The sequence below is a fragment of the Vulpes lagopus genome, chromosome 9 (genome assembly GCF_018345385.1).
Source record: "Vulpes lagopus strain Blue_001 chromosome 9, ASM1834538v1, whole genome shotgun sequence".
Lineage (NCBI taxonomy): Eukaryota > Metazoa > Chordata > Mammalia > Carnivora > Canidae > Vulpes > Vulpes lagopus.
In genome coordinates, this window is record NC_054832.1 from 21898653 (window position 1) to 21914637 (window position 15985).

General features: G+C 40.3%; 1 protein-coding gene across 1 annotated transcript in view; it reads left to right on the forward strand.

Annotated features, from left to right (window-relative positions):
* The first annotated feature begins 5583 nt into the window (after positions 1–5583).
* Positions 5584–15985, forward strand: part of RAD21 (RAD21 cohesin complex component) — a 30234-nt gene continuing 19832 nt past the window's right edge. The window contains exons 1-2 of the mRNA XM_041769410.1: positions 5584–5802; positions 13555–13729. Coding sequence (XP_041625344.1) covers positions 13586–13729 — 144 coding nt within the window. The 5' untranslated portion in view covers positions 5584–5802; positions 13555–13585. The remainder of the gene's footprint in view (positions 5803–13554; positions 13730–15985) is intronic.

Sequence of the window (15985 nt, forward strand, 5' to 3'; positions counted from 1 at the left end):
ACCTGAGCCAAGGCAGAGGCTTACCTGATTGAGCCACCCAGGCACTCCTATACTTTTAGATTTTAACATGTCTTTCTTAGAAATTGATAGAACAACTAGATGAGGGAAAAAAAATCATTAAAGACAAAGTATCAGAACATTAAAAATAATAAAATAAAAAATTAAAATATAACCACGATACCATTTCACACCTAAAATAATTCTTTACTATCATCCTTTTAAAAAGATTTTCTTTCTCTTTCTTTCTTTCTTTCTTTCTTTCTTTCTTTCTTTCTTTCTTTCTTTCTTTCTTTCTTTCTTTCTTTCTTTTTAAAGATTTTATTTATTTATTCATGAGACACAGAGAGAGAGAGGCAGAGACACAGACAGGGGGAGAAGCAGGCTTATTACAGATGAGAAAACTGAGTCTCAGAGAAGTTGAGCAACTTGTTGAAAGTCACACAGCTACTAAATGGAAGAGCCATGATATCAACCCAGGTCTACCTGGTTCCAAAGCCTGTTCTGTGAAAAATCCTTGCTCCTTGATGTGGTCCACATACCAGCAGCCTCAGAATTACCTGGAACCTTCCCCCCAAAAAAGCATGCAAACAAAAGTAGAGTTTTGGACCCCACCCCAAACTGTCAAATGCAAATCAGCAATTTCACAAGTTCCCAAGTGACAAGCCTATTAGTTGGACAAGCATCACTTTCTGCCATTCTTCATTGAATATATCTGACCTTACTGATAATAAATTATAAATAAATAAATACATTATAAATAAATAATAAATTGCCTTTGGGGCTCCTGCATGGCTCAGTGGTGGAGTGTCTGCTTTGGCTCAGGTGGTGATCCCAGGGTCCTGGTTTTGGGTCCCACATCCGGCTCCAACACAGGGAGCCTGCTTCTGCCTTTGCCTATGTCTCTGTCTCTCTCTCTCTCTGTCTCTCATGAATAAATAAATAAAATCTTTAAAAAAAAAAAAAGTTTGCCTTTAGACTTAGGGAAAGAATTTCAGTCTGTTATTTTTCAATGTGAGTTTATATAATAATATTAATTCCCACATAAGATTAGCGGATAGGGAAATAATTTCCGAAACACATGGACACTGCATTACTTCAGGTCTGATTCTTTTCCCCTGACATATTAACTTTTTGCATCCAACAAGTTAAAGCAAAGCACATTAACAGAGCTGAGCCCACGGAGGTCATGGAACTGTACATGATGCCCATTCACTTGGAGTCAGCCCTTGGCTCAGCTTAGCCACCAGCTGTGTCTCAGAAGCACATACTGTTAGAGTTTCCTTTATCTCTGTGCCCCTGTCTCATAACACAGCAGCTTCTACCTTCCCTCACACCTCATCCAACAAGTCACCCTCCCTTTCTTTTTAGGAAAAGTACGATATTTACTGTATGACTTCCTGATTAATGGTAATTTAACATGTCTGTTTTAAGTTTGCAAGGATTTTTCATCAAGGTGTTACCATATTTGTTGTATAGGATTTAAGAGATCTACCCAACCTCATTTTCTTCCAAATTGCCCTACTCTTTTTAGTAAGCCATTTTGTAGAATGAAATGAACAAAATATATCATGTTACAACAACAAAAATGCCTGCATTCTGCAATGAGGAGAGGGGTTCAGAGGAAACACTATCCATCTGCTTTGGGATAAACACCCACTATTCCCAAAGGTGCAGCAGAATGCACAGAAGAAGAGATGATGGGCTTGAAAACAGAAGAAATGCATCAAAATAGTCACAAAACCTCCCAGTTAAAGAGTTTAAACTGCTCTCAGCATTGAGATGCAGTTAGCATGATGACATTTTCTGAGAGAAGTCTAAGTAATTAGCATAGTGACCCTAACCCAGCTTCTGCTTCAGCAGCATTTCCTGGTCTCAACCTCAGTCCTTGACAAACTGACAGTCCCACCTGGCCCACACACCTGCAGCATCCCTGGGCCTGCACTGGGCCATCGTGATTCCTCTTTGCTGACACCTCTCTGCCTAAGCAGACCTTTAGTCCACCTGGAGAGATATTTACAGCTCCTCTCCAGAGCACTGACTCAAGCCCACATGCCCAGAGCTGAGCATGTGACTCTGAATGGGATCTACCATTTCTTTTTTAAAGATTTTATTTATTCATGAGAGAGAGAGACACACACACAGAGAGAAAGAGAGACAGACAGACAGACAGACAGACAGAAAGAGGCAGAGACACAGGCAGAGGGAGAAGCAGGCTCCATGCAGGGAGCCTGACAGGGGACTGGATCCCAGGATCACGCCCTGGGCCAAAGGCGGCGCTAAACTGCTGAGCCACCCAGGGATCCCCAGGATCTACCATTTCAATGGCTTATAAAACCCTTTCTCACACTCCATTACCAGTCATTTACTTAATATTTAAGCATATTGAAAATTGATACTTCAATGTTTTGTCCTTAATCTATTTCTTACATAACTTTTTTGCCTGATTATAACATTTTTGACTAGGATTGTTGTCCTTAAAGTGAATTTCCTTTCTGATCAAAATATTAGTCTCTTTTAGAGATAAAAAGGATATTGTTGGCAAGAAAAGCCAGAATCTACAATTGTTTTTTCGGTTACTTTCTGTCCATTTCTCTGCCTAACTCCAAATCTTAAAGAGATTATTCACTCTTTCTGGATTTTCTGTAATGAGGTTTAGAATTCTTACGCAACAAATATTTTATACTTTGATTTTTCTTTATTTAAATAAAAATTTTTAAAACTTTGGTGCAAAAAAAATTAAAAAAACAAAATTTTGGTGCAAAATGTTCAATATTCACCCATTACTAACATTGAAATACTCTTGAAAATCTTATCCATTTGCCTTATTTCTCTCCTAATGTAATGCCTCCTACTTTATATATATACACACACACACACAAATAATATATAATTAATTCTGCTTTTAAAATTTGGCAATTCAGAGGAACAGGTCTACAAAATTGTATGTAAATCTTAAATAGCTCTCTACTATCAGTTGGTCATTTTTCTCTGTAACAGTTTTTATTTCACCTTAAGCCTCAGTTGTGTATATATGCCTTTGTGAACTAAGAAAGAGCACTCCTGCTTTCATAAATATACTCAGGATGGTGGCAGCATCCAGTTCTTCAGTGATTGTCCCACATCACACACATTATCAACTAAGTAATCAGAGAAGAAAAGCCAACCATTTTCAACTAAAGGAAGATTAAAGCTGTAATCTAAATCAGTTCTGGGGATCCCTGGGTGGCTCAGTGGTTTAGCGTCTGCCTTTGGCTCAAGATGTGATCCTGGAGTCCCGGGATCAAGTCCCACATCGGGCGCCCTGCATGGAGCCTGCTTCTTCCTCTGCGTCTCTGTCTCTCTCTCTCTCTGTCTCTCATGAATAAATAAAATCTTTAAAAATAAATAAATAAGTCAGTCCTGCCGTGGTTTCAGTCAAAAAAAATTCACTATTATTAAAATTAACATATGCAGATTCATCAAATAAGTATTTCCAGGCAAAGGAGATGTTGACTGCAGCTAACTTCTGTGACAAGAAAAGCTACCTTGACATTTTAGTACAAGGAGATGAATGAATATGTTGATAGGATTAGACTTTGAGCCAGAACAGAACATATACCTTGTTTAAAAGAATCAAATCCAGCAGATTTAGGAGACTATGGCTGTATATGAAGAAACTATATAAAAATCCACAAAAGGGAAGGTGGGCTTGGGTGGAGATCTAATGGATAAGAATAAAAATAGTTCAAGAGAAAAGAAATGATAGTACCTTGGAAATTCAGTACTAGAGGGAGAGAGGGAGGGGAAGGAGACAGAGAACAAAAGGGGAGACAGAGAGACATTTTCAAATAAGGATTACAAAATGGGCATAGAACAAGTATAGTTAAGCGGGACATTTAGAGTATCCAGGTATTTTCAACGTTCTTAAAAGTTGAATATCTGATAAATATTTGCCATACTTTGCTGGCTATTTCATTTCTCAGAAAGTAGAAGGCGCAAGAATAGTAGCCACAATTTACTGAGTAATTATAGTTCCAAGCATTAGGCTGAGTATTTTGTATATATGATCTCATTTACTTTCAAAAATCATGAAAATTACTATCCCCATACAGGCAGTAACTGGCAGCCCATTTTGTAAATTTTGGGTGAGGAGGGCATCTATTTTACAATAATAGCATTACCCTAAATAATACCGAGGATCAGGGAAGACTCACTTGAGGAAATGACTGTGGAACTAAGATGTGGAAGATTAAGAATTAGACCAAGGGAGGCAATGGAAATGCAAGACTGTTCTAAGCACAGGGAACATCCAGTACCAAAATCTTGAGGCAAGAGTGCTCATAGTGCATTTGATGATTTAAAAAGTGGAGTGACTGGAGCAAGGTGAGAAAGAGGGGGAGCAGGCAGCAGAAGCAGCTGGAACAGGAGGCAGAGGCTACATCAGGTATTCTGGGTAATAGCCTAAAAGCTATGGAGGAGTTTTTAGAAGATGAAGGGAGTGATCAGACATGTCTTTTGCAAAGGTTCTTTAAGCTGCATTGCAGGGAATTGATGAACTGAAGGAAGACAAGAGTGAAAAGTAGAGAGACCAGTTAAGGCGGCCACTGGGAATACAGACTTGATGGTGGGATAGACAGCAAACAAACACAACAAAACTAACCTTCATATAACCTTCCTCCATCTAGTCGGCCTCAGTGTATGGCTCCCCAATCCAGTCTATCTAATCCTTGCAAGGAAGTCCCAAACCAGAGGAATCATCTTTGCAACTCCCTCTACCACAACCTCATAAGGAGTCTCCATTGGCTTTATTTCCTTTAAACAAAAAACAAAAAAACCACAAACGAGCACAAATTACACCTGGACATTTACTCTAGTCCTCTCCAATTTGCCCAGATGGTCTTTCTAAAATGCAGGAGTCTTCGTTAGTGTCCAGACACATGACTTTCTCTTTCCTCCTCTATCCCTATCTTGACCTCTGCTGCCATGGGACTTTTGCACAGGCTGTTCTGTCTTCTTGGGCCTCCACCTCTATACCCCAGCTCCACACTCCCAACCTCCCCACTTTTGGGTCTCCTCCGACATTTGGCTTTATTTGTGGCACAAGTATTTCTAAAAATTCCACCACCCTAGCTACACGGAAGGCTTCAGGGAGGCAGGTGCTATGCCCTTCACATTCATCATCACACCCCAGACCCTGGCTATCCCAATATGTGGTTCGGGGAAGACCATCTATAAATATACGTTGACTCAACGAACCCCTAGATTTTACGGAGCTTGTTTAAGGCTTTTGTGTGACCTTCGTCGCTACGGAACCATTAAAACGAATTTCCGTGTAATGGCAAACAAGACTGCACAACAGCAGCAGCTCCCCCTGCAACCAGCGCAAGGATAAAGACTGCGCATGCGCCGTCTGCCAGGTCCGCAAGGCTCCGGGACCCTCCGGCCAGAGGCTCACCTTTGCGCTTGCTCATTCCGGGGCTGCACAGCCAGGGGGCGGGGCCTACAGGAAAGGAAATGGTCACTGCGCCTGCGCCGCTCCTGCTAGGGCTTGGGCTGGCTGCGCAGGCGCATAGGCCCCATTTTGACCGTAAACATCCTGCCGATTTGAACCGAGGATTTGGGCGGCAGGAAGAGCCGCGGCGTAACGGCAGCCATCTTGTTTGTTTGAGTGAATCGGAAAGGAGGCGGTGGCTGCGGCGGCGGCGGCGGGAGCTGCTCCGGAGCTACACCTCACAGGGGCTCCCCCCCTTTCCCCGCCCCCTCCCCCGACCCTTTTCCCCTCCCCAGGCCGCCCAGCCCGCCCAGCACCCGGCGGAGAGCAAGGTAAGCTGCTCGGCCGGCCCCTCTTACCCTCCGGCTCCCTCCCCTACCCCTTCCCTGCGTCCGGCCGCCTGGGAGCGGGACCCGCGGGCGGGGGGCGGGCGACGGAGAGAGCCCCGGCCGCGCCCCGGGACGGTGGCCGCGCTGCCACCCTGCGGGCCCCGGAGCGGCGGCGCCGCCCGCCCAGGCCCCGCTTGCCCCGGGCCCGCCCTCGGCCGGACCCGCGCAGCCCGGGCCCGCAGCATCGCTGGGTCGGCGGCAGATGGCCCCGGTCGGTTCGCGGGGCGGCAGAGCCGTGACTCCGCCAGCCCCTCGGGAGCCGCATCTCGGGAAACTGGGCGGCGGAGGGAGAGGCGGAGGTTTGAACGAGCCCGCTCTGGGACTGGGCCGCCTACTCGGGTAAAAATGGCTGTCTGGGGAGCCGCGGGGCGGGAGGCGGCGGCGGCGGCGGCGGCGGGCGCGGGCGGCTCGGGGCAGCTCGGGGGGGCCGCCGGCGTCCGCCCGCGCGGGTGCGGGGGCCCGAGGCGTGCGGGCCTCGCTGCTGGCGGGCGCTCGGGCCGCGGCGGGCGGCAGGCCCCTCTCCCGGCGCCGCTGCTGCCTCTCCTCCCCCACCCCCACACCCCCCCTTTTTTCTTAAAGGAAACATTTTACGTTGGGAATATTGCATATTGGACAGACCGCTAGGAAACCGACCAAGGGAAGTTGCTTCTGATTCTAAGGGAATTAGCATAACTGGTCCTCCCGTCCCGCCCCCCCCCCCTTCTCCCGGCTTTTCTAATGATCAGGGACCTTGGGCGTTTGGATGCTGGTACGGAGACGCTTTCGGGCGGCGTGTGTTGCTGACAAACGCTTGACGTCTTTTTCTCGGGGCGGGGGGAGCTTTGCGAACGGTCCGCTGCGGCCGAGCGTCGCCCCACCGGGCGCCGTCGGCGGTGCTGCCGGACCTAGCGGCCTCCTTCGGCTTTGAAAGGAGGCGGCGCTGGAGGGTTCGCCTGCCCCCCCGCCCGCCCCGATTTGTCAGGCTGTCTTCAGCGTCCAGCAAAACGCGCCCCGTGTTTCTGAGGGTTTTTTGGTAAAAGCCCGTGTTTATCGGCTCCCTTGTGCAATCGAAAGTTATAATATTCGCCCTCACAATGCTGTTTAGAATCATCACTGAATTCCAGGGAGGGGAGAAAAGATTGTTATTTTCATAAAATGAATGTAAATGCCAGGGAGCTATGGGAGTCTGCAGAATCTTGCAGATGGGTTGGAGAGGCTTTGCTAAGTTGTAGAGTCGTTGATTTTTTTTTTTTTTTTAACGTTGGAGAGGACTCATGGTTTTTAAAAAGACACTGATGAGGACATACACCGTATCCAGTGATGACGTTATGTAGCAGTTCGTAAATGGCTGAGGTGACAGCGGTGCAGAACTAATGGACGGAATGCTTTTCGTACAGTTAGGAGGATTCCCCTGGTAGAGCGGATCCTAATTTACCGTATTTGCTGTTTATAAAGGCAACACCCGCTCTAGAATGGTTTACCACTTCAAGTGTGGTATATGTTTAAAGTATTCTTAACGTTGATGGTTTCTTTTCTGATGAATTTCCATTTATTGAGACACATATTCTGAGAACTTGTATCTTTTACAGTTCTGCGCAGAAGGGAGATTTCTAATATTTGAGAAATAAAGGTTCTGTTTGTTTAAACGTGATGTCAGATGATTAGAGCATAATCGTAACTGTCGTGTCTGTATGCTCTACTGTGAGATTTATTTCAAAGTTGCTGTTTACTTATAACTACAATGGGATTGTGTCAGTTTGCTGTTCTTCGTTCTGGTAATCCTGTTTGGTAAATATCCTCATTTTACAGATGTGAAACCCAAGACTCAAATAATGAGTAACTTGTAGCCATTACAGAGCAGCTAAGGAAGGAGCTGAATTTGAATCTAGGACCCCTGACCCTAAAACTCTTGTTCAAAGAATGTTAGTACCAAAAGGGTGGGGAACTCTAGTGTGCAGGGTTGGAAATAACTTCTGTTCCTGCGACACTCCCCCAAGCCCCCAGAGATAGTTACTTTCTTGCCTGAGTTAGGTATATTTTCCAAGGTCAGTAAATCGCTGAATTTCAACCTTTTAGGTGCTTATAGTTTGTGAGAATGAACCACACAGAGTAAGCGCTCAAGTTGCTAGTTAATAGCAAAGCAGGATTGTGTCTTGACTTCCAATATAATAGTATTTACTTTGAATAGGTGATGTATGTGTGTGTTCCAAGTTAAAGTCAAACAGTACAAAAAGGTAGATCTCACTTTCCCAGCAGACCCACTTCCAAAGGTCAGTGTCTCATTTTCATTTGTACACCAGAGATATTTTATGCAAATGCACTGAGTATATAGTATAGAAAGAGCCCTCTTTTTTTTTTTTTTTTTTTAGTACATATATATGTCATTGTTTAAGGCCGCATGGGATTCTTTTATACGTATTTTGTTAAAAGTCACCAATTAGCAACCAGGTAGGGTTGTTTCTAATATTTTGTCATTAGAATTCATGCTGACAGGGCAACACGGTGTTGCAGTTAGAGGTGTGGGCTCTGAAATTCAAGTTCCCACTTGGATTAAATGCTAGTGACCTTTAGCACATTGTCCTCTCCTTTTCTCTGTTTTCCCATCTGTAAAATGGGCCAGCACTTTTCAGACAACTGTCCTGAAGAGGATGGACACAACATTCTTAGAGCTTAGTGAGGTTTTTAAGATTTTTTGTTTATATTAATATTACACATCTCCAAGTATATATGGCATTATTATTGGAAGTGCAGTTTCTGGTTTAAAAGTATGATTGTTTGAGATTTTCATAAGGTGTTGGCAGATGGCCCTTCAAAGAGGTCGTACCAATTTACATACAACCATTGTCCTGCCCAGCTTTCTAACAGATGAGTGAAATGTAATAACTAATGTTGTAAAAACATTTACCTTTGGCTTTTGTTGAAAGATCATAAAGAAATTGCTGTTTTTTGCATTCCTAAATATGTTCTAAAATACTGATCTTTCTGCCATTTCACTTTAGACTAAAATTACTTTTTAGGATATGTTGGAAAAAGTTTGCTGCTTTAGAAAAAAAATGAGAAATCATGAAATTGCTAAACTATGCTCTGGGACCAAATGCTGGCTTTATGCTAAGATGTTTTGCAAAGAATTAGCAGCTTTAGAATCTTCCAAATCTACAGAGATTAATCAGCCTTTTTTTTTTAAGATTGGCTAAAGTATAGTAATACTAAGAAAAAAAAATGTCTAAAAGCAATGATTATACTTTCTCCTTATTTAGATATAAGCCAGTAGTTGATCCACCACTGTGCTTCAGGCTTCCTTTAGTTATTAGGGTGATTTCCTCTTGCTAATTGTTTCCCAGAATAATTTTAGCACCACTCTGCTTTAGTTACCCCATCCCATGCCAAGAAAGCATCTATTTAGGAATCTCTGCCTCCGCATAGCTGGGATATTTTAGGCATGGTACTCTGACTAGGAGCTTAAGTCCAGGCCATGAGCTACTGACACCTGTTGAAAAGCACCAGGAGTTTTAATTTCTAAAATCTCCAGAATATTTTACATGTGCCAATTATGAGATCACTTTGTGTATCTCTCTCTCTTTTTTTTTTTTTTTTAAGGATTTTCTTTCTTTATTTGACAGAGAGCACAAACTGAGGGAGCAGAGGGAGGGAGAAATGGGCTCCCCACTTAGCAAGGTGCCCAAGGTGATGTGGGTCTCAATGAGGGGCTCCATCCCAAGACCCTGGGGTTATGATCTGGAGCTGCAGGCACTTAACCGACTGAGCCACCTAAGTGGCTCATTTCTTTTATTTAAGAAGCACATTTCTTTATTCATTAAGCACCTATTTAGTAGATGTCAAGGGATAGGCAGTATTCTAAGCTAAATATTAAGGAGATTTTTATTTGGAACACAACTGTCTTCTGCCGTGAAACTTGGGACTTCTTGTGTATGACAGTGACTGCATTTCTAACCACACACTGCCGTATTGGATTTCTACAAAATCCTGTAGACTTTATAGTGCTGTAGATGTGTTTTAATTTTCACACTAACACTTAAGCTTAAAGTAAAAGTACTGCTTTGCAACATAGACTCTTGGAATATGGGAAGCATATTTTGAACTATAAAATACTGCTGAGCAGGTTATAAGATATGCTGGAAGTGTTATTATTTAATTCTTATACTTTAGAGTGTTTGACCTAAATTCCTCTAGTTTCATATTCCTAAGTTCTTTTATTCACTTTACATTTGAGAGAAAATTCACAGCATTGTGCATTTGATGAGGCCTTTTTTTTTTTTTGAGACAATTTTCCTAGTGTATATTAATGATCCTCCTGGAATGTCTGGTTCAGCAAATGAGAATTTCAGGACCTTTTGCCATTAAGTGATGGAAAATGGAGAGGAGACAAACCTGACTGAATTTTGCACCACCCCCCTGTACCCTTTCAAACACTTTTGACAGGCATGAAATCTCTTGTCTGTAATATGTTTAATATATTCTGTACATCACCGGAAAGAATGGGCACAGTTTTTATTTCAAAGTACAGTAAGCAAAATTCTCATTTTAAAATTTACAGTCTCTTTTTAATTTACAAACATGAAAATTAGAGTTAACTTTGGGGTGTTTTTTTTTTTTAAGCTAGTTCAAAAAGAAATTTTATATTCCCACTAGCAGTTTGTAAGAGAGAAAGCTTCTGTATATCCTCCTGGACTTCGGTGTTGCCATTATTTTTTATTTTAGGTCCTGCAATAGATGTGCAGTGATCTCTCATGGGTCTAAATTTGCTCTTAATGACTGGTGATGGTGAGCATCTTCTCATTCTTATTTGCCTTTGGTATGTCCTTTGAAATTTCTCTGCATTTATTTTGCCCATTTTCTAATTAGATTTTTTTTCTTGAGTTTTTAGAGTTTTTTATTCTGGACCCAGGTCAGATATTTCATTTTCAAGTTTTTTTTCCTATTTTGTGATGTATTTTTACATTTTCACTGAGCTCTTTAATAGAACAAAATTTCTTAATTTGATAAAGGCCAATTTATTGGTTTTTTTTTTTTTTTTTTTTTTCGCTTTATGGGACAGGTTTTGAGTGTTCTGTCTAAAAACTCTTACTAAGCTTTAGGTACCAAAGGGTTTTTTGTCTGTTTTTTTTCTAAAACTTTTATACTTTTACATTTAAGTCTGTAATTTAAAAAAGAAAGTTTGGGGTTTATTTTGAACTACTTTTATATAACGTGTGAGGTTTGAATCAAGGTCCCCGTCCCCCCCCCCCCCCCCCACCGTGGATGTTATCCACTCACCCAAGCACCATTTTTTTTTTTTTTTTTTTAATTCATAAACAGAGACAGAGGCAGAAACATAGGCAGAGGGAGAGGCAGGCTTGCTATAGGGAGCCTGATGTGAGAGACTCGATCCCAGGATCATGGGATTACCACCTGAGCCAAAGGCAGACAGATGCTCAACCACTGAGCCACCCAGGTGCCCCATCCAAGCACCATTTGTTTAAAAGACTATCTTTTCCTCTTTGTCAAGCTGCTTCATCTTTGTGAAAAATCAGTTGGACTTATTTATGTAGATTTCTGGGTTCTCTGTCCTGTTTTATTGATCTGTGTGTTTTTCACTCTGCCAAACAATGTTGACTTTTGTAACTATGTAAATCTTGAAATTAGTTAGACAAGTTCATCCCTCTGTGATTTTTTAAAAAGAAATAGTTTTAGCTATTCTCATTCCTTTGTCTTTCCATATAAATTTTATGAAATTGTCAGTGGCTATAAAGAAAACTCACTAGGATTTTGATAGATGTAATGTTAAGGTTTCTTTTAAAACTAAACATACACTTAATGTGCTACCTAGCAGTCATACGTCAGGACATTTGTCCCAGAGAAATGAAAACTTCACCAAAGTCTACATACATAGATATTTATAGCAGCTTTATTTTAGATAACCTCCAACTGGAAACAACCAAATATCCTTCAGTAGGTGATTGACAAAGCAAAGAAGTGGGATATCCATTTCATGCAGTGCTACTCAGTGATAAAAAGGAACATATATACTGTTAATAAATGCAACGACTTGGGTGGATCTCAAAGAGTGTCAGCAGAATCCAAAAGGTCATATGCTGTGTGATTCCATTTATATAATGTTCTCAAAGTGACAAAATTATATGAAGAACAGAGTGGTGGTTGGGGCTTAAGAATGGTAGAGAGGAAGGAATGGGTGTGACAAAAAAGGATAGGAAAGGGAGAGTTTTGTGTTAATGAACTAATTTTGCATTTTATTCTCACAAGTCTGCACATGTGATAAAATGACAGAATTATACATACACATTGCACCATTGTCACTGCCCTGGTTTGGCACTATATGTAAAATGTCATCATGGGGCAAACTGGTTAAAGAGTAAATGGGACCTCTCTGTACTATTTCTGGGACTCCTGTGAATCTGTAATTATTTCCAGATCAAAGATGTTTTAAAAATGTTTGAGTACTTTTCATTTACTACGGGTGTTCCTTAGTTTATTTCTGTAAAAACGTTACATCTTATTCCAGTGATGGGGCATCTTAGAAAGAAATTTATCTGGCAAAATAGACTTTTTAAGTCTTCTGTGAAAGAGGGAGGGTAAGGGAACTATCAACACAAGAAATCTAGGAAACATGCACAGTTAGTATACTCTCCAAGCTGGAGTTTTTAGGCTGCCTTTTATTCTTTTTCATATTATTATTATTATATGTATTAATACATAGCTTGCTGAAAGAAAAATATGAATAACCCCTGCTTTTCTACTAAGACTAATTCATTCATAAGATAAGTGTTACACTATCATTTTTCTGAATTTAGTGTTTTAGTTATAACTGGGCATGTGCTTTTAACTTCCTGAGTTGGTAAAACCGGTATACATAATAGTTTTTAAGCCTCAGCTTTTCTGAACTACTCACCTGTAAAATGGGACCAACCCACCTGCTTATCTTTATTTGGTACCTACAGCATGAAATGTTTATTATATCACAGTGCTTGTCATGAGGTAGCAGTTATTATATCAGTCTAGTGGAGTATCAATTATTAATAGGGTTCTAAAAATAGAAATTTGGGTATTGATTAATATCTGTGCCTGAGTGTTTTTTCTTCTTGGACATACTTTTCTTGCCATAAAGAATATATTTATGTAGCTTTTGGACAGAGGCAGACTCCACAGTCAGTAATCAGGACAGGATGAAATATGCACATTTGATGGAACTTCAGAATGAACAAGAGTTTCTTTGGTGACAACTTTAAAAAAAAACTGGTACTTCTGTTTGGAGTATGAAAGTGATTTGACTCTTGTTCCTTTCCCCCTTCAGCTCTTAATTTTTTGGGGTTCTTGCCCTCTCAAAACTAAGCAATAGGTGGTTTTGTTTTTTTTTTTTTTTTTTTTTTTAAGATTGTATTTATTAGTTCGAGAGAGAGAGAGAGAGAGAGGCAGAGACACAGGCGGAAGGAGAAGCAGGCTCCATGCCGGGAGCCTGATGCAGGACTCGATCCCCGGACCCCAGGATCACACCCTGGGCCAAAGGCAGGTGCTGAACTGCTGAGCCACCCAGGGATCCCCAATAGGTGGTTTTTTTAAATGAGTATTGTACCTAACTCAAACCTTTCATAGTTCTCATATTAAAAAGAATTGGAAACTATTTTATTTTCAGATTTCTTATATGTATTGATAAGTCTTTGTTTTCATATGGTGTTTATATTAACTTTTTTTCCTTTTCAGTTTTCCTCCTGTTTCATAACCAGCCGGAACAATGTTCTACGCACATTTTGTCCTCAGTAAGAGAGGGCCTCTGGCCAAAATTTGGCTAGCGGCCCACTGGGATAAGAAGCTAACCAAAGCCCATGTGTTTGAGTGTAATTTAGAGAGCAGTGTGGAGAGTATCATCTCACCAAAGGTATGATTGATGTTGATATTTTTATTCACCTTGTCAATTGTTTATTGATATGTAAGATAGAATTCTGTGAAACACCTTTTTAGGTTGGCATCTCTGTATATTGGAGGCAAAGAAAAGTTTATAGTATTCCCTTTAAAAAGTTCTCCGAGTGCACAGATATTTTCTTTGCCTATTTCCATGGTAGATAAATATGACGTCAGGCAGTACCCAGATATTTTATATTTTTCTTTCTAGATGTTTTTGTACTTAAATACGTATATAGATGTTACTAATTTGAGAATTTACAAAATAATCAAAAAGACGATGCGTTAATTAGGAAATGTTACAGAGATCAGATCTAATTATCTTACCCACTTAATAAATAGTGTCCATAACACTTGTTCCTCCTCAGCTCTACGGGCCTACTTGCTGTCTCTTGATATCCAGCTTCTTCCTGTCTCAAAACTTATACTTGCTATGCTCTTTCCTAAATAGTTAATTACTCTGTTTTCCACTAGAATGGAAGCCTCATGAATATCCTTACCTTACCTACTTTGTTGACTGATCTGTGCTGAGAGGATCTTTTATTGACATCCTCCAAAACTGTTCTGTGAAGCAGTGGTTTTCACCCTTGAATTTCACAAATAGTGTAACTGGAAATAATCCAGTGTTTTTTTTTGTTGCCAAGAAAGAACTTTTAGAACATGCAGACACAATTAAATCTATTGACATCATTAGCACTTCATTGAAAAACAGATATATTGACTTCAAAAAATGTATACAGACTGATCTCAGAGGAAAAGTCCTTAAATACGGTTTTTATGTATCCATGCATATCGTGCCTATTTTAAAGGTCTTTTCCTGGACCTTGTATTAACGTATATATGCGTCCATTGTCCTATTGAGAAAACATTCCAGATCACAGCTGTCTGGACCAGCGTTGGGAGCTACTCTTAAAACTGGCAGTTTGGATGGTGCTGGCTGCCATAACATGTTAAATAAGAGTAGTTCTTTATTGCTGAAAGAGCAGGAGGATCTCAAAGGAATAAAGCTGGGATATAGAAAAGACTTATTTAGAAAAATAGTGTGGGAAAAGATGTTACAGGTGAAAAAGTGAAAATTTGTATTTGTTATTAGCTAATTATAAAGCTTCCATCTGTCTATGGAATTTAGGCTGGTTTTAGAACTATAGTAGGTGGAGTTTATTGCTATAAAGGACATTTCTGTCATGTTATATCTCAGACAATATTAAAATGAAAACTTTACAAGCAGAAAAATAGGTGATCTTTAGTCTTACCACGTAGAGAAACCTTTTAGTGTTTTGGTATGCCTTCTAAAATGTGCGCGTGTTCTTTACACAGTTTTTCACCTTACTGTATGTATACACAGCTTTATTATATGTTTTGTAACATAGGCTGCATTCACAAAAAGCTCTGTTCATAGCTTTATCATTTTTAATGTTGCATTATACACTGTTACAGTCTCTTATCCACAGAATTTAAATACAAAAAAATGGGAACAGACTTGACAGAAATTGAAGTGAAGTCACTTGTGTATTCATATATTCAGTGTAGAATCACTAACATGTAGGATTATTGGAAAGTGCTCTAAATAGATGTTGCTGGGAATGTCTTAATATGTATCTCATGCTCTGCATTATCTTTATGATCAAAAAAACCTCTGAATTCCAAAACATATTTGGCCCCTAGGATTTAAAGTTAAAGGATTATGGACCTCTAATTCATTGTTGTGATTGTACATGATTTATTTTACCAGTCTCTTTTTTGGGTAGTCTATATTTTTTCCTAATTTCTTGAATTTTAATTCCTCTGGTCTTGTACAGTGCAACCATTAAATTATCCAAAGTTTTCTCTAGGTAGTAGGACTACAGGTTTATTTTCCTCTTTTATTATTTTTTTAAACTATTGAATAAATAAACACTGCGTGCAAAATCTTTTGTTCACATCTGTGTCTTTTTGTTTTTTGACTCCCAGGTTAATTTTTATGTGATGTTAGAATATGTCAAAACCAGTATTACATAGAGAAGCTTCGTTTTCAGTGGTGTTTTGTTCACATCTGTAAGTTTTTCCTTAATGTTAATGCTTAGGAATATAATTGATGGGCCAGGTGTGATAATAGAGATTTCTGATATGCATTATAGTTTGGCTCTGTGGGGAGATAGTGCCAGTTTGCTCTGCTGGTTGAATTGTATGAGAATATGATATTTTCTACTTTTTATAGATAGGCTTACTGAGTTAAGTGAATGAAAAGAAGAAG